The sequence below is a fragment of the Labrus bergylta genome, chromosome 6 (genome assembly GCF_963930695.1).
Source record: "Labrus bergylta chromosome 6, fLabBer1.1, whole genome shotgun sequence".
In the NCBI taxonomy this organism is placed as follows: Eukaryota; Metazoa; Chordata; class Actinopteri; order Labriformes; family Labridae; genus Labrus; species Labrus bergylta.
The window spans coordinates 13,931,128-13,949,161 of record NC_089200.1 but is presented as its reverse complement, the minus strand read 5'-3'; the positions used below and the strand labels follow the sequence as shown (position 1 = coordinate 13,949,161).

The window sequence follows — 18,034 nt, the reverse complement described above, 5'->3', positions numbered from 1 at the left end:
CGCTTTTCAAACAGTATTCGCTCTTCTAATTCCTTAACTGGCCCCAAACAGCTGAAGGAGAAATAAATGCAGTGGTGCAGATATAGGCTATGAGAAAATTACAAATAAACTCTTCCGGAGAGCCTTCTGCCTCACCTAGCTGAGTTAAATATTCACAATCTTTTAAAATGTCACCAGAGACATTTAGACCTGACTTAATGCTTAAAGCTTCTTGTTGTGTAATAGCCTACAGACTACTATACGGATGTATGAGTTAGGATAGTTCTGAGTCTGTTTCATCCCACAGACTTATGAGATGTTGAAGGAAAGAAAAAAAAAGAAATCCAATATTGACTTTGTCTTAACCTGTGAATAGATGTTACACCTGTGGAGTAACTTCTACCCTGGGCGGGCTCGCTCCCACACTGTTCATTCATGTTCGCCTCGTGCGTGTACGTGCTCGACGTAACAGCAGCCGAGCTTAAAAGCGGAGCTCAGCGGGAGAGAGAGGGAGTAACCAGCAGCGCAGACTTCACATCACAAAGCTGCACCGTTAAGGACAAGAAACGTTCAAAGTCTCGTCTTTTTCACAACAGTGGCCAAACTGAAACAAGGCGTCTTCGATGGAAAGGATTAATTAATTATTTTTGCACAACAACAGAAAACACAAACCCATCGTCACCATTTTCTGGGCTGGAAATCGACTTTTTTTAAAAATATTTTTTATTATTATTGGTTTTACTGTCTCCAAGCAACACGAGGAGTTTCGAGCTTAAGAGAAAATGTAAGATGCATCTCTTTTTTTTTATAGCCTACCATTTTATCTTTGTAGACTCAATTCTTAACGGATGTTTAAATTGGTTCTCTTGGTGTGGTTTCTTTCACGGGCATCGTAGCGTTAAGGGCGCACAAGTCAGAAACGTGTACCTTAACGCCCATTTCATCAACATTTCAACTGAAGGAAATTAGTTTAATGCTTCCTGATGTTAAGTGAAACATACAGGTTATTACCCCACTTAAAGCTTGTCTGACAAAAAGTTTAAAGAGAAGGCTAAATTAAATATCAAAGGACGCGAGAGACTTCATTTAGGAATAACTCAACGCGGTGTTGTGAATCTTGTGAAAGTAAGCTCAGTGAGGTAAAACAAATAAATTAAAAAATGATGATTTAGGTTGCAATACGTTGTCATTGGAGCGATCCACTATGCCCTTGTTTCAGAGCATGATCAGAAAACTCAAGTATGTTTAATTATCAGAAGAACTGGCTGATTTGGAAAGTAAATTTCTTAAAATGAAAATGTGTAAACACAGTGTTGGGTAAGTGTGCTCACAGAATTTTTTTATGGGGAATAATCACCGTTCAATGTCAAGAGCATTCCACATTAAATACCTGCAATAAAAAGAGACAAGTCCTTCTTGTTCTTACTGTGATCAGGTAAAAACAACGGACGGAATATAAAGAGAAATAGTTACGAAAGCCCCCACAACACATTGAGCAAACATCTGCATTTTAGATATTCATTTGTTTTTGTTTTTAATGGAGCCTTTAGGTCTAACACACTTTGCAGCATCTATGCAAAAACTTTTTTTGCATGGAATTATTTTTTGCACAAATAATCTTTACATAAAACAGTAAAGATACCAAAGGAGACTATGCAAGCATGTGGGAAGCTTTGGTGGTGACAAGGTGTCCTTTCATTTACTGCCAAATGTGCTTGAACCTCTATGGAATAGTTCATATATTTGTTAGTTTTTAATATCTACCTTTGAAAAACTGTCTGCAGTTACAAGCCTATAACAAACCTAATCCATATATAGAGACTTGCACTCAAGGGATTCACTTGGTTCTTTCCTTTGAACTTTTTTGGGTGGTCCAACTTTTCACCACTACTAATGTTTGAATCCCATGTTTAATCTCCAGCTGGTCATTTTTAAGCTCCTTGACTTGAGACCCTCAACAACTCATAGGGCTTTCCAGTATAACTTTATGAATGCAAATACCATTTGAACATAATATTGATACAAAACAATGTAGTTTTATGCTGGACAAACTGTATTTAAGTTTGATGATTTTGGCCTTATTAACCCTGGCTGGCAATTGTGATCTTTGTCTTCACCCAGAATGAACAACAGAGATCGCTGGAGGGTGTACAAGAGGGTGAGCGTCATGTTTTTCCTGGCCGCATTGGCGCTGACTGTTGTCCAGAGAGGAAACATCAACATGGGAGCTCCCTTTGAACTTGCGAGGCAGGTTCGCATGGATACGTCCAATGAAGCGGAGCATTCCTTCTGGAAGGTTAGCAAAGAAAAGTCAGGGACCAAATCTAGGGTCACCACACAAGAGCCCAACATCACTGAGGACACACGCCTCAACTCTTGGGATGTAACCAGCACCAACTGTAGCGCCAACCTCAACATCTCAAGTCACAACTGGTTCAAAAGCCTGGAGCCAAATTTCAAGCAATTCCTGCTTTATCGACACTGCCGCTACTTTCCTATGCTCCTCAACCACCCAGAGAAGTGCAAAGGGGACATATATTTGCTTATGGTGATAAAGTCTGTGGCGACCCAGCATGATCGCAGAGAGGTGATCCGAAAAACCTGGGGCAAAGAGCAGACGGTTGATGGGAAGAGAATAAAGATACTCTTCCTCATTGGTAAATCCTCCAATGAGGTGGAGAGAGCAAACCATCAGAAGTTAGTTGAGTTCGAGGACTACATCTATGGGGATATCCTCCAATGGGACTTCCTTGATAGCTTCTTCAACCTCACACTCAAGGAGACTCACTTTCTAAAATGGTTCAACACCTACTGCCCCGGTGTACGCTATATTTTCAAGGGTGACGACGACGTCTTTGTCAGCGTAGAGAACATCTTGGAGTTTCTGGAGAGCAGCCCTTCAAAGGACCTGTTTGTTGGGGATGTGATCTTCAGGGCTGTGCCAATACGTAGAAGAGAAAACAAATACTACATCCCCCAGGCTCTTTATAGTAAGCAATACTACCCTCCGTATGCAGGGGGAGGGGGTTTTCTGATGGACGGGAAGTTGGCGAGGAGGCTTCACTGGGTGGCAGATACCCTGGAGCTCTATCCCATTGATGATGTTTTCCTGGGCATGTGTTTAGAGGTGCTTCAAGTCACTCCAGTAAAACATAACGCTTTTAAGACGTTTGGCTTGGTGAAAAATAAGCAAAGCAAATTGAATCGAGAACCTTGTTTCTTTAAGAGCATGATTGTGGTGCACAAGCTGCTCCCATCGGACCTCATGCACATGTGGAATCTGGTCAACAGTGACCTGGTCTGCTCGCAGAAAGTGGAGATCCTATAGCTTGATGGGAAAAACTCTTCTTTATGTGGAGAGGAACCATGGACAATGTGTATTTACTGTTTCTGTGCAGTAGTGATGAATTTTCACAAAAGTAAAATTATAAAAAGTTTGTCATGGTTGTCTTAGAAACGGGTATTTATATTGGCATTTGAAGGACTCACTCTTTCAACATGCAGATACTTTGCATACTTTTCCATTTTTGGCCCTGGGTCAAAAGTCCCATTTGGTTTTCACTCTTTTTAAATGCAAGCTCCAATACTTTCAACCTCCATGGCCAACATTGATAAATTGTTCTTCCAATTTGGTTTGATTTGGTGGAAGTTTTACATTGAACAGAAAAAAAAATGTTTCTAGGCGAAGGGGCAAGAAAATCTGTACTGTCTAATTTACTATAAATGTGCTAATTGGGAAATCATGTTTAGTTTGATCAAGAAAATATAAGGGCAGTTTCTTTTAATGGGTCCTCTACGGCCACTGCACATGCTGAACAATGTGTTGTGAAAATAGCATAATGGCTTTTGTACAAAGTGTTACATATTGCCCTCACATGGACAAGTATGTCATGCTGCAGTTGCTTCGAATGACTTCGAGAAAGAAACCGCTGTCTCTACCTCAATGATTCTGTTTCAAACTGTCATTTATAACTTTTTTTTGTATTTTACATGATACCCGTATCTTCATATCCAGTACATGTTCCCACAATGAAAGTTTAATCACTTTGTAAATCTGAAAAGTCCTTGCACTCATTTTTTTTTTTTTTTTTGCGAATGTGACTGACAGCATCTGCTACTCCTTTACTACTTTAAAAGAAAACTGATACTTTTATGCTGTGTGTCGATTTAAATGTGCTGATATACTTGACATGAATGAGGTAGAGAGTTTACAATGACACTGTGAACTAAAACTATTGCTGGTACGAGTATCTGGCATGTTAATTTAAGTGACCCCAAATAAAATGGGGGCTTCTTATATTTAAGTTAAAGCTTCAGATAAGGATATAAATGATTATTATAAAGCTGAATGTTGTGGGTGATGGTTATGTCTGTATGATGTGTATATGTGTAAAATGATGTGTATATGTGTAAAAAATGTAAATAAACATCTTGACAATGCATTTGTCCTTGAAAATCTGCCCTACAATGGCTGTTTTTGTGTTTGTCCTTATCAACGTTGAACATCTATATGTGAAAATCCACTTAAGTCAGCCAACAATAGTATCCAGTGTTGACATGTGTGTATCAGTTACACAACCAAATAGTAAAGAAAACATGTGCTCAAACAGCAAAGACAGTGATAACGGTGCACTCGTAGAAAATATTAAGGATGAGTTTTTTCCCAATGCCAAGCGATTGAACCCAAGAGCCGGTTGTTCTGTTTTCTCTACATCGCTAAGATAACATGTCAAAGAACTGTCGCTGTCGTAATTCATACATTCCACATATAAAGGACTGCTGTATAAAATGTTTACAGAATGTTTTTCATGTTACATGCAAAATGACAAAACTTTCTTCAATCATATTTTGTTATTTAGTGCCATCCATATTTTAACAGGCTATTCTGTATTCAAAGAGCAACTGTTCCACACTGTTTATGTTAAAGTGTCACTGTCAAAATACTGTGTCTTTTCAACCAGGAGAACTGCTGAGATGATACTGCCAGTTGACAGTGAAGATATTGTTCAGAGCTTAACATTAGCCCACAAAGACAAAGAGACCATTAAGGGACAAAACTTTATTTTTCTTCCTGTTATTCTTCAAAATCTCTTGTGAAGAGCTGTAAAGAAACCTTATCTCTCTGCACCGTGTTTTAAAAGGGGCACACTTGCCAACACAGACGCAATGCTTCAAGTTTATCTCTAACATCCTTACAACTGAATGATTAAAAAAGTGAGGCAACAATGAAATTAACCCATGAATAATAATTCAATTAAATAAATAAACACAAGATATGTTACATTAGAAACATGGCTCGGATTCAAATAATAATTTTGAAGTGTCCTAGCATTAAATGAAGCATGAACTCCTTGTGTGTACATTATTGAGAGCTAAGGGTACTCTCAGCAATTTCTTAAAAAGTACATGATGATGCACTAAGTTTTGGTGGTCAGTGTTTGAGACTCACTTAAAATAAAAGATAACACGTTGCACCTACTTCCTCAAAGCTGTGACTGGAACACTTGCAAGTAGAACGGAAGCTTAAAAACCGACAAAAAAGTTGACAACTGACCACCCCCCCCCCCCCCCCCCCAATAAAGAAGTACCTTAAACAGAGATTAAAGGTTGTTGCTGAATGACTGAGACACCACCAGTTGAAATTGGCCGTGAAGTCTACAACTGTAGATCTCTCACTCAGGTGCTGATTTCTGACTAAACGTGAGCACAGTCTCATTTTCTCAACCTGCCTTCAGACAAGGAGTTGCATATATTTGTTGACTGTAATTGGAGGAATCTTTTGATGTCAGCACAGCCAATGGGTTGGCTTGAAAGGGGCTACTACCTTTCACACCAGCCCTCTATTTTTCTTCAAAGACCTCTGGAGGACCATAACAGGCTGATGGTGGGAATGTTGTTGTTTGGGTTTAAAATTAAAAAAAAGAACATCCCTCCACTTAGAGGCTGCTGATAAGTCTACTCTATCGGCATGCAGTGCCCGATAAAGATTAAACATCATGCATACTGTCTCAACAAATGTTTCTAAGATGTCCAGATAAGGCTCCCTAGAGGATAAAACAAATACTTTGTGTTCATTCTTTAATGTGTTTTTTTTTGAGAAAATGGTTCACCAGAAACTTGTCAAAGGTTACAAAATCCCTGATACTACCCGCAAATCTAACACTTCCTTAATGTCCATATATTGTTTGCCATGTGTAAATGTAACTCATGTAAATCACTGTAAACACCACTTTATTCCACCACATATATTGCAAACAATGTCCAGAGATATTGCTACTAGAGATGGAGTAATAGCTGAAAGTACAGCTCTATACTACAACGTCAAAAGACCTTAAGTTGCCAGAGTTTAGAACTGAGAACAATGACTTTTCAGTCTTTTTGTTGTCCAGCCAATTGAGTTGCAGGCAGAATATTGGAAATGTGGCAATTCTTTGTCTTTTTAATCAGGTCATTTATCTACATCAAAATCTTGAGCTCAGTCAACCTTTGACTCTTATTTGGAAGTTAAGCCTTAAGTGAAGTCACAGGACTCTGCCTTGAGTTAATCAAGGGCTTTTGGAAGTTAAGGCAAAGACAACCTACTACTTTCTCAGACAAAAAAAAAAAAAAAGATGACTCAAAATCTTTGTCCCTTTGATAAAGAACATCTGTAATGTTCCAAAAATGACACCTCATTTTTTTTAAAAAAAGTTGAAGTTATGTCTTTTGACTTTGTAGTAGTAGTATAGAAGTCTTAAATATCTCTTGATATCAGTTGCATTTGATTTATGACACTTGAAGGGTTCAAAGCATTGCAAATAAGGCTGTAAAGATTTACACATGCATTGTTCTCCAGCACTGAGGCATCCAAGCAGTGATCTCCCAAACACAAACATCCAGGCAAGTGAAAACAATGCATTCCCGTTTTCTATTCCTACACAGATAGATGAGAGATGTGTGGAGGGTGTAATCCCTGACTCCGGCTGTCGCTCTGGAAAACAGGCAAAGGAGAAGGCAATGCGACTTCACAGTACATCTGTGCCATAGGACACCGTGGACTTGACAAAGATCCATTGTGAAGAGGACTCTGAGCAGTATACTCACATTTAAAGAGGGCCCTATTTAGTGCAGCCACTAAACAGAGATAAAGAATCAGTCTGTCCTCTCTTCTCACAATGCTGTATTGAGTCTGTTGTGAGCTTGGTGAAGAAATCTAAACTTGGATTTTCATTGTTTGTGGTAAAATGCAAAACTGTATTAACGTCATCTAGCATCTACATTGTCATGAAGAAATGCAAATAAGCACTCCAAGGTGATTCGAGTTATACAGAGAAGCCCACAGGTCATTCTAGATGGCTGACATAACGCCTCAGAGAAAAGCTAGCATGACCTCTGTCACCATTCAAGGCAGGGGGCAACAAATCTCTAAATGGAGGTATTCAGTCGTGCCATCATCAGTGCCTCCCACCCTGGCACCTCCAGGAACAAAGCTCCCTGTTCAGGATGACAGCAGACTGCTGTGTCCTGTCTGGTGGTGTCACTGACAACAGACCTGCACACACAGTCACTCAGGATCACTGTTCAACAAGTCCCCTCGCCAGTGACAGACAGCATACAGGAGGATCAGGGGTAGTGCAACAGTTTAGCGCATGTTCTTATGGATGCAAGCTGAACTGCAATTGCATCAAATGTAAAGCCTTTTTTTTTAACCAGTTGTAAGAGCTGACAGCAGACTATTCAGATGTGTGCTTTTGCCTTGGAATTACAGAAAAGCATTCTTTTCTCAACTGATTCAGGTCCTTGACAGCTTTGGAGACAATTTTCAGAGCAATGTACAAAACCTCTGACTGCAGTTTAAGATACAGACAGCACTCACTAGAAAGCCCAAGAGGCTACCTGACTAACACTGCCACCTGGTGGATAAGGGCAGTTTGTCCTCACCAACCTCAAAAAGGCCTGGTACATTTCAATCAGTTAGTTTACAAATAACCATGCTCAAACCTACTCACATTATTAATGTGTATGAACAAAATGGTTTGTATTCATTTTCTGCAGGTTGAACATTCAAAGACATTGTTTAAACATTGCAATACAATTGAACAAGCAACCAGTCTCCTTACGGGCAAAAACATGCAACACTTCCTTAAACTTAGTAGAACATGGATATACATATTGCATCAGATGCATTACATAATGAAGCATCTCGGCAAACTAAGGTATTTGTAAAGTGTTCAAAAGTTACACTGGTGCGTATTCAGGAATATTTCATGATAGGGCAACCTGCTGATATCAATCATTCATACTGTCATGTGCAATGAGGACAGACATTTAAAAATCATCACCTACAAGATTTTATTTGTTCACTTGAAAATCTTGGGATTCTCAGATGGGAAAAAATTAGTCAATGCACTACAAATATTTTATGTTACATAGACAAGAGGTAATTCATCCTCTGTGACTCAGACACTGACTGTGCCCCATCAAACAAACATGACAGAACATCTTTGCCATTTTTTTTAAACACCCAACTCCAGAGCACTGACTCAAATCTTCTATCAAAATATGCTTTGCACATTACAGTAAAACTTGGCACCTAAAGCAAACTAAGCGACAAACAAAATAAAAACAAAAACATATGGATACAAGTGTATTTTCTTTACAAAAGGTAAAATGGAAAAATCATACAAACTGTTTAAATTTACACAATGCATCTGACAAAGACGAGCCGGTTTTTCACAGCAAACTTGTTTGCCAGACCCATTCCATTTAACTCCTTCGGAAAAGCAAGTAAGCTAAAGAGGGCGAGAGGTGCAGGTTTGCAACAGGGACATTCAGTGCTAACATATAGCACTTGAGCTTGAGAAGATCAGAAGTACCAGTCTGGCACAGGAGGGTGAGGGAGGTTTGAAGGGTCTACATAAAGGGCTAAAATGCCCGTTTACAGTTAAATATATATCAATGACGCTTTCTGGAATGTCCAAAAGCTCTGAAAAGTGATGAAACCAGAGTCCATTCAAAAAGTAAAACAGACTAAGTATTTAGTCATCAAACTTGATCTTCTTTCCCTGGGGTTTGCCAAATCCTCCGCCGCCACCACCTCTTCCACCTGAAATTAGCAGAGTCAAAAGTCAGTCTACATCGAGATCAATCAAAGGATGACAAAAAACAACAACACTTTGCTTTCTATGAAAGGGCAACAACATGCTATATTTCTGCTGCCAATGTCATTGAGACAAGTTACTGTTTATAAGTTGGAGAGAGAACACTTTATATGCCTTTAAGAAAATGTGTTTCCTTTACCTCCAAAGCCACCACGTCCACGTCCTCCTCCACGAGGACCTCCCCTTCCTCTTCCGCCTCCACCACGACCACCTCCAAAGCCGCCGCCAAAACCTCCGCGACCTCCTCTGCCGCCGCCACCACGTCCTCCAAATCCACCACCAAATCCTCCGCCACCACGGCCTCCCCGGAAGCCGCCTTCACCCTTGGGCTTGGCGTAGTCCAGGGTGACCTTGTAGCCATCGATCTCACCGTCGTCCATGGCCTCCTTGGCTGCCTTGCAGTCATCCTCGTTGTCAAAGTCAACAAAGCCAAAGCTGTAGGGATGGCAGGAAATAGGTTAAGATGACTATAATAAGCCTTACAGTTTTGTTTAAATCAAAAGATTACACAAGCTGTTGCTATACATACTGTCAATTTTGGATCATTTCTTAATCTGTTTCACATCAGACATGGGCAAGTACCACTAAGGTAGCTGCCGGTTTAACTGTGAGTTTCCTCTACTTCTCATGCGAATCCGTACACTGTCACTGCTGGACAGAGCGGTGCTCACGAGAAGAACACAGTCACAGAGAACATCCACTCAAACTTACCCTTTAGATGAGCCTGTGTCTCTGTCTGTGACTATCCTGGCTGCTGCAGCACCTTCAAATGCATCTCTAAGGGTCTGGTCGGTCGTTTCCTCAGAGAGACCCTTGACGAAGAGGGTTTTTGTTGGACCTGGTAGCAAAGAGAAGCACTAATAAACACAACTGTGCATGTTTATTTCATCCCCCAACTTCGCTTTTATCTGGGCAACATAATCACTACATCAAGCTGAATGTTGACAGAGGCCAGATCAGGATGATATTTTCATCAGAGTTTCAGGTCATGCTTTCATCTTTTCTGTCAATATTAACAAACTGAAGTGCAATACTGTTTTTACTGACCTGAGTTTCCTCTGCCTCCATCTCTGCCGCCACTGTTCTGACTGTACTCCAGTCGGATCGATCGGCCTTCGATGTCTGTGTTGTTGAGATTTTCCAGGGCGTCTTTAGCATCATCTGTGCTCTCAAACTCTACAAAAGCAAAACTAAAAAGAAAAAAATATCACAATTAGAGAAGAAGAAAACAATATTGACTGGGAAGACATCTGGGGAGTACAGTTCAACCAGCATTTAGTGGTAAAACTTTTAACTCAAATACAAAACCAAATATACCTTCCCCACCAAAAAATGTCCTTCCCAACTATTTTGTCATTTCTGAATTACAGGTTGTATACTTGTTGCACAGCAGACATAGGCAGGCCCCATATGCGTGCAGGGATAGCCCGTTCTAACTGTGAACTTGCTCTGCTTCTCGTGCGAATCCATGCAGAATCATGGGTAAGATTAAGAGGAGCTCATGAGAAGGTGAAGCTTTTTTTTTTTAAGCCATTCTATTGATAGTTTTACATCCTTCAAACTCCAGCAATACATTTCAAACAGATATTTACCCTTTAGGTCTGCCATCTCTCTGTGGGATCCTTATAGAGACAGCCTTTTCAAATGTGGATTGAAGGACTTCCTCTGTGGCACTGAAGGCCAGATTATTCACTACCAGAGTTTTACACGCTGCTGCAGACGCTGCACAGAGAGGAATTAAAGGAGACATGAGAGGAGAATACAAAGATGGAGAAGTAGTCACATATGTACTTAAGCATCTTGATGACTTTCACAAGAAATGTAAATCTGAATAACATCATCTTTCAAGTATCAGTGTTGACTACACCCAAATGCATCAATGAATAACAAATTCATGTCAGCGATCAAGCAGCAAAGACAACACTTCTAAGTGTTTAGTTCTGGATAATACACTCTCATCTCAATCACTGCCCTTCTCAAAATTATTTCTACAGGGCCACTTCAGTCATCCTTACAAAAATAAATCAATACCGAAGTTATGCCATAATGACCATCCAACAGTAATAGTATTTCACAGCATCCTCCACTGGTGGTGTCTCATTCAGTTGCTTTGCATCATGTTCATAGAGCTTACCTCCAACCTTGGCGCCTTTCTGGCTCTTATCTCCAACATAGTCAACCATGATGGACCTCCCTTGTACTTCGGCTCCCTGAGCCTCCTCCAGCATCTTCTCTGCTTCAGCCTCACTTTTGAATTCAATGTAGGCAATGCTGTCAAAGGAAAAAAAAACATACTACAATTATATAACAGACAACCACAACTGCTGCATGTACAACCTACATAATAGTATAATGAACTAAAAGCAAAGGATGCTCTAAAGAATCTACTGGTTAGGTCAGTTTCTTGCACCATCCAAGACTATCCAGGACAGGAACCTTTTTTGTTCCTTGTAAAACCTCCCAAACATTGTCATGTTGACTTCTTACCCTCTGTTTGAACCATTCTGGCCTGGAGGTAGTCTGACATCAACTGCATCTTCAAAGACTTCCTTCAGGTCATCAACAGTGGCGGAGAAGGGAAGGTTTTTTACAAACAGTGTGCGTGCATCCCTCTCTGTCGGGGGGGGAAAAAAGAAGCAATTTTAGTAAAAGGTATCAGGGCTATGTTCTATCAATAGAGAATCAAAGTTCCATTGATAGTTTTCTGTCCTTAACACGTACATGAGATTGTTACAGCGATTGAGGATAGAACCGGCAGACAATAAACACACCGGCACCGAAGACATAGCACTGCATTTTCTCTTCCTCCGTACATTACACACATGAGTACTTAACAACCTCGTGTATGCCAAGAAATGGAGGGTCTGTTTTCAGTAGTTGAACCTTACTGACAAGAATCATTGAAACATACCAAGGCAGCCTAATGGAAGCAATGTTTACCTTTCTTGCCCTCCTGTGAGTTTTCTTTGCTTCGGGCCCTGTCTAACTTGACCTCCTGACCCATGATCTTCTTGCCATTCAGCTCCAGAGCCTTCTGCATGTCCTCCTCAGTTGCAAAGTCCACATAGCCAAACTTCCTGTTGAGGCAGGGCAAGTAAGAACAATTAAAAATCCCTGCTTTTAGACAGAAAAGCCCCAACATGCTTAAAGCCAATATCTAAGGTTGCATTTACAGATCTATTTTGTTTTTTGAAGCAATTCATTGTAAATACAATCAAGTCCACTATCACACGTGCTCAATTTACTAGATAATGTGTTAATTGAAACTTACTGACAATAAGCCAATAGCATTTAAAGATAACCGATTTAATACTGCCCCTTACTAAACAAAGGAGTGCAAGAAGGAGGGCTTAGTATTTTCTATTGAAATACTTACTTGGATCCACCTAACCGGACATCGGCAACGTCGAGGTCGTTCTTGGTGAAGAACTTCCTCAGGGCTTCTTTGATTTCATCAAAGTCTTTGTTGGAGTTCAAGTTTCCAATGAATAGACAGAATCCTGGTAAATGGGACAAAACATTTCCATTGAGAGGCATTCATGGCAGGAACATTGGGTCAAGTTTTTTCAGACACATTCAGAGAAATATAAAGGTGACATCACACATCAGTATTAAGTCCCTTGTTTGTCATCATAAAGATTAAAATATAAATAGGGGGATTCTGTGTATCAATTCTTACCTTCACCCTCTGACTTTGCCTTCTTTGCAGGAGGTGTGTCCTTCTTGCTCTCTGCCTTCCTTTTTGTAGCAGTCACTGGGGCTTCTATAAAAACAGGAGCATTGTTTAGGGAGTCTAATGATGGAACCAGTCATGCAGCAGTGTGAGGGCAGGTATGCAACAATACAGGTGAAGCATTAACATCAATAATTGACTATTATACACACACCGGTTTCCATTAGCCTTCATCTGATCCTCATCAATATAGCATTGTTTCCCACCTCAAGCAATTCTCAAATTTACATAATTTAATTCTCAATTATAGTCTCCTATTCTTTTAAAAACAGCAAACTCACTTTAGTGTGCCTTTACCAAAACAACATGTAATAGACTTTGACACTGTAGTGCATGATTTATTGGAAAATAACTAAATTCAAGATTGATTTGCATATCAAAGTTCTTTTAACTCACCGTCTTCATCCTCCTCCTCATCATCGTCGTCATCATCATCATCCTCCTCCTCTTCAGACTCCTCCTTGGCCTTCACCATGCCTGCTTTCTTTGCCTTTGCTGGAGCAGGTGTTGTGTCCATCTCCTCCTCTGATTCTGTTTAGAAAAACCATATTGAAAATAGTTATGAAGAGTTGTGACCCCATTCAAACCAGAGAGCTGCCACTCATCTATATCAGATCATTTGAAAGGTGACATCACACAAAATCAGTATTAAGTCCCTTGTTGATCATCATATACAAAAGTAGCTAACTGCTCAGCATCTCTTTATTGACCATTTCGAACCAGTGGTAGCACCAAAATGTTTAACAACATTTTCTAATGATAGTAATTGAAGGGTTAGTCTCACCATCATCATCCTCATCATCAGATTCCTCTTTAGCTGCCTTTGCAGCTGGTTTAGCTGGAGCACCCTTTTTAGGAGGTGGAGCCTCTTCTTCAGATTCCTCATCTTCAGAGGACTCCTCTGCAGGTGCAGCCTTCACTGGGGCCTTTGCTGCAGGCTTGGCTCCTTTCTTGGGGGGTGGGGCCTCTTCTTCAGACTCATCTAGACCAAGCACAACAGATTCATAAACAAAGAGCAAATGTTAATCAATTAAAGGATCAATCTGCAATAGACAACAGTCACTGAAAGCCTAAATGTTACAGCGATTGAGGATAGAACCGGCAGACGATAAACACACCGGCACCGAAGACATAGCACTGCATTTAGTCTTCCTCCGTACATTACACACATGAGTACTAAACAACCTCGTGTATGCCAAGAAATGGAGGGTGTTTCAAATGACAGGTATTAAAACATTACTTTCACAATTATCCCCATTTTCTGTTGTTAGTGAAGTGATCTTACCATCATCATCATCTGACTCCTCAGCCTTGGCTGCGGGTTTAGCTTTAGCGGGGGTCTTTTTTGGTGGGGGGGCCTCTTCCTCAGACTCCTCCTCTGTAGATTGACAAAACAAACAATTAAAAAAAAAACATAAGACAACATATTGCTCCACAATAAGGATTAATCGAAATGTGTCAACATGTATTTCCATCCAAACTGTGGACTTAGGTAACTTGGCAAAGACAGCTTCCCGCAAAAGATGCACTTATGCCCTTTTCCAAGACCATCATTCTTAATAATTATACCATGTGTAACGTAGCATGAGGAGGTAACGTTGACCACATGATAAGTAATGTGATTGGTACAAGACAGACAGAAATGCATACATGTGGACACCTAACTGGACAATTAAATATTAACATGGACCTGAACAAACATTTTCACTGCAGATGCAAAAATGTTGAAATGGTTACATCTTACTGTTCAGTATATCGTGTTTAATTAAATGGAGAAAAGGGACTTAACGAAAATAAAGCTTTGATACTTTTTTTTTTGCTGTCAGGGATCTATGTTTCCAGTAACCATGTGTCAATTCTTAAAATGTTTTCCATTTATTAACGTTAACAACTACAAATTAGGGACGCAGAAATAATTTCTCACCAGAATCGTCATCATCCTCACTTTCTGCTTTTTTGGCAGCAGCACCATTTTTGACGACTGGGGCAGCTTTGCCTTTCTTCACCACTTTAGGGGGAGGGGTCTGTAAAAAAAAAAAAAAAAAAAAATTACATACATGAATAAACACACTTTTCTTGGTTAAAACTATATTTCATGATTATGAAACACTCAAATAAACTGTACCTCTTCTTCCTCACTGCTTTCCTCTTCACTTGATTCCTCCTCCACTTCTTTCGGGGGTGGAGGGGCTTTTTTCTTCTGAGTTGCTGGCGATTTTGCTGCCTGTAGAACAAATAAAAGGGCCAGAAAATCAATTTCATTACACAAAAAGGTTTATCTGCAAATTAAAACCCAGAGGTACAATTCTCAAGACATACTTCTTAATCGTGTTTGTTGTTAAGAGGTGGGGGGTCTGCTCCATGAGGTATTTGATTTAAAAAAAACACCAGAACTGATCATTTAATCATAAATCCAATCCATTAAGGGGTTATTCACGACTCCTAACTAGTTATAGATGCATGTGTGTTTGATAGTAAGTTCTGAGGTTCTGCGTGTCCACCTCGTGTGTCACTCATAGCAGGCGCGCAACCCACGTGGAGCTCAGGAGGCAGGGCTGCTAGCATGTTGGCTAAGTCGTTTGCACACGACGATTAAAACACATGCGGGGCAGCCAAAAATAGAGGCGTGAAAAAGATAATTATTATCAGATTTTAAAAAAAAGGTTAAATTACGGACACACTAAACTATTAATGTGTAAAAAAGACTAAGTACGAAGGGTAACCTATGGGGAAATAATCACCGCGTATATGCTAACTATTTACTAACTACACTTTCGGGTGCATTCAAAACGCATTTCAGGTTTCCTCAACATTTAATCTTAAAATGCAGGCGATGGTAGGTACGCTTATGTCACATGCCATTTAATCCACTCATCCCTGTAGCTCTAAAATCCATGATATAATCGAGGACGCGCATGAATGCCATCTTGAGCAGTCGATCAGAGTTAGCAGGCCGAAAAAAAACCAAAATCAACCTACAAACATGGCCGACCGCATTTCAACAAGAAACCCCCTTTAAATTTAAATCTCTCGTAAGAGCTCCGTTTCATCCACGCTATATCGTGAAACTACGCTGTTAAATTGCAGGTTGTACTTGTAAAAAGTGAGCTGCGTAACCTGTGCAAGACATTAAGCAGCAGCGTCGGTTCCGTTTTCACGAAACAAACGCAGCAACTTCTTCAGCAAAAGGCCTCGTGCTTAAAAAAAAAACGCACCTTTCGCGCGCACACCTTATAATAATAATAAAATAAAATAAAAACACACGTAATTTAATCCTACCTTTGCTAACTTCACCATGGTGCTGCTTTCTGTGTTTCAATGAAACACGACGAACTGGACGTTTGAAGACAAGTGATTCAATTTGCTGGTGGATACACGTGGCTCAGCCTGCTCGGTGGGACATTGGAAAAGAAAGACAGAGAAGTCGAAGCCGCGCTCGTTACTCTTCTGCTCTGCGCGTTCACGTCTCCTCGCCCACATGACCCTTTCCACCAATTACAGGTAGGGACATTTACCCCCGTGCCCACGCCTCGCCTACATAGACAAATGATGAAAAATACTGTTTATATATGTATAGATATATATATCACTGTGCAAGACAAATGTGTTTATGTCAGCTTTTAAATATATGTGTTACATATAAATATATTTTAATAAATACACACAATATTCAAAAGGCCTGTGGAATATTTTTTTTAACTTGCTGATACATAACTATAATATATTTATTAAAATGTATTTCCACATGGTAGCACGTTAAAAGCTATGACACATTTAATTTAATTTAATTTATTTGATGTGTTGTATTTCCACTCGGTACAAAGCGTCTTTATGTCCCATGCAGCTGTTTATAACAACCACGTGGTGTGGACCATTTGCCGTCACCCATCTACAACATGAAGGCTGAGCTCGCAGCTCAGTGTGTTTACTGTCTTGGGCTTTACTTGACTGCTTCCGCCTTGTGCCGCTGAATCCATCTTTGAAGTTACCAATTACTTTTGCACTTTATTACAAACCGCAGAGAAAGACGAAATTTTGTTTCATAAATGGTGTTCCAAACGAAATAAGGTAGGTTAAAAAAATAATAAGAATATGTAGGCTAGCCAACAAAAATAAGGATTTTTACTATTTTCAATGGCTTTTGATCTCCTGTATTGATGAAAATAACCTTAGCTAAAGCGTTTCCTGTAGGATAATTTAGTAGCCTAGAAAATGTGAAGTTTTCGAATTTGTTGCAGCACTTGATAGATTGTGTTACACCATTTGCTTGTAATACAATTTAAAGATGTTCAAATTCAAACACGTCTCACCACCAGATCTATTGCATGCTGATGTGATGCTTTGGATTACCAAACATCCTTGCATACAGTCCTCATCAGTAAAGACTCTTTACAGTCGATGCTCAGGGGACCCAACAGCCAATGTTGAGTAATGAAAGCACAACACCACACAGAGGCAGCATTGCATTTTATGTATTTCATAGTGCAAGTGAAGCATCAATCACCCAATGTCATTTAAATAATGGAGGGCTGATTTTGAAACACAAGGCTGTTCTTATCAGTTTACTGTTAAAGGGTTAAACATCTTTGAAGTGCTCAGTCATTTAAACTTTTTTTTTTTTTTTTTTTTACAAAATAGCAAGCTTCTATGGAGAAAAAACACAAAAATGGGCTGTTATCTTACATGTATATAGGCTTTATCTTTGTTCTGCACCTTTGAGTTCCATTATCTTAGATCGCTCAGAGATAATGGAGCATGCAACATAATGTTGATTGTTTTTCTTGTTCCCGTTCTTCTTCCTCCTCCTTGTCACAGCTCACTGGAGACATGTCATGTGCCAGCCTGCTTCATGACCATTCCTGTCCCCAAAAGTACATGGACCACAGGACCCTAATGACTTCAGACCCCTCAGCTTTGCAGTACCTCTTTTGTTGCTAAACATTTTTAAAAGCCGGTCCTTGTGCTGCACGCATCAAGGACCCTCTCCTGCATCCCCCTGTATTTCACCGACTGAGCGAACAAGTACAACACAATAAACGTGTGCCTTCAATACAATCATCAATGCTTTGGCCCTCCCAGCTAATGTGACTGCTTTTTGTATTACACATTCGGGAGATATTGCACAGGTGAGAGAGTCACTCAAAAAGCAGTCACATTGGAGCAGCATCCAGTGCCATAACGA

The 18,034-nt window shown here is 40.0% G+C and overlaps 2 protein-coding genes and 2 non-coding genes across 4 annotated transcripts; 1 reads left to right on the top strand and 3 right to left on the bottom strand.

Moving 5' to 3' along the window:
- Positions 1–386: 386 nt before the first annotated feature.
- Positions 387–4,419, top strand: b3gnt7 (UDP-GlcNAc:betaGal beta-1,3-N-acetylglucosaminyltransferase 7). The gene is made up of 2 exons (XM_020650842.3): positions 387–763; positions 2,101–4,419. The coding sequence occupies exon 2, from the start codon at positions 2,102–2,104 to the stop codon at positions 3,305–3,307; it is 1,206 nt and encodes a 401-aa protein (XP_020506498.2). The 5' UTR covers positions 387–763; position 2,101; the 3' UTR covers positions 3,308–4,419.
- A 3,872-nt stretch (positions 4,420–8,291) lies between these two features.
- ncl (nucleolin) lies at positions 8,292–16,289 on the bottom strand. The gene is made up of 16 exons (XM_020650843.3): positions 16,132–16,289; positions 14,978–15,076; positions 14,777–14,876; positions 14,138–14,230; positions 13,637–13,834; positions 13,249–13,383; positions 12,799–12,882; positions 12,496–12,619; positions 12,060–12,196; positions 11,607–11,733; positions 11,254–11,390; positions 10,712–10,841; positions 10,167–10,309; positions 9,831–9,957; positions 9,259–9,554; positions 8,292–9,064 (listed from the first exon to the last, which is right to left on the bottom strand). Exons 1-16 carry the CDS (start codon positions 16,147–16,149, stop codon positions 8,997–8,999), a joined length of 2,016 nt encoding a protein of 671 aa, XP_020506499.2. The 5' UTR covers positions 16,150–16,289; the 3' UTR covers positions 8,292–8,996.
- On the bottom strand, positions 11,845–11,981 carry LOC114921145 (small nucleolar RNA SNORA57). Its single transcript, XR_003809438.1, has one exon. It is a non-coding gene; the product is annotated as a small nucleolar RNA SNORA57 (small nucleolar RNA).
- LOC114921146 (small nucleolar RNA SNORA57) lies at positions 13,925–14,061 on the bottom strand. The gene has a single exon (XR_003809439.1). It is a non-coding gene; the product is annotated as a small nucleolar RNA SNORA57 (small nucleolar RNA).
- Positions 16,290–18,034: the final 1,745 nt, after the last annotated feature.

What these genes read in the sequence shown, in the direction of transcription:
- b3gnt7 (XM_020650842.3), top strand. Translation starts at nt 2,102, where the DNA reads ATGAACAACAGAGATCGCTGGAGGGTGTACAAGAGGGTGAGCGTCATG.
- ncl (XM_020650843.3), bottom strand. An exon ending in TGAGGATGATGACGATTCTG is followed by an intron (nt 14,231 to 14,776) that starts GTGAGAAATTAT and finishes GTCAATCTACAG; the next exon opens with AGGAGGAGTCTGAGGAAGAG. An exon ending in GACACAGGCTCATCTAAAGG is followed by an intron (nt 9,555 to 9,830) that starts GTAAGTTTGAGT and finishes CCATCCCTACAG; the next exon opens with CTTTGGCTTTGTTGACTTTG.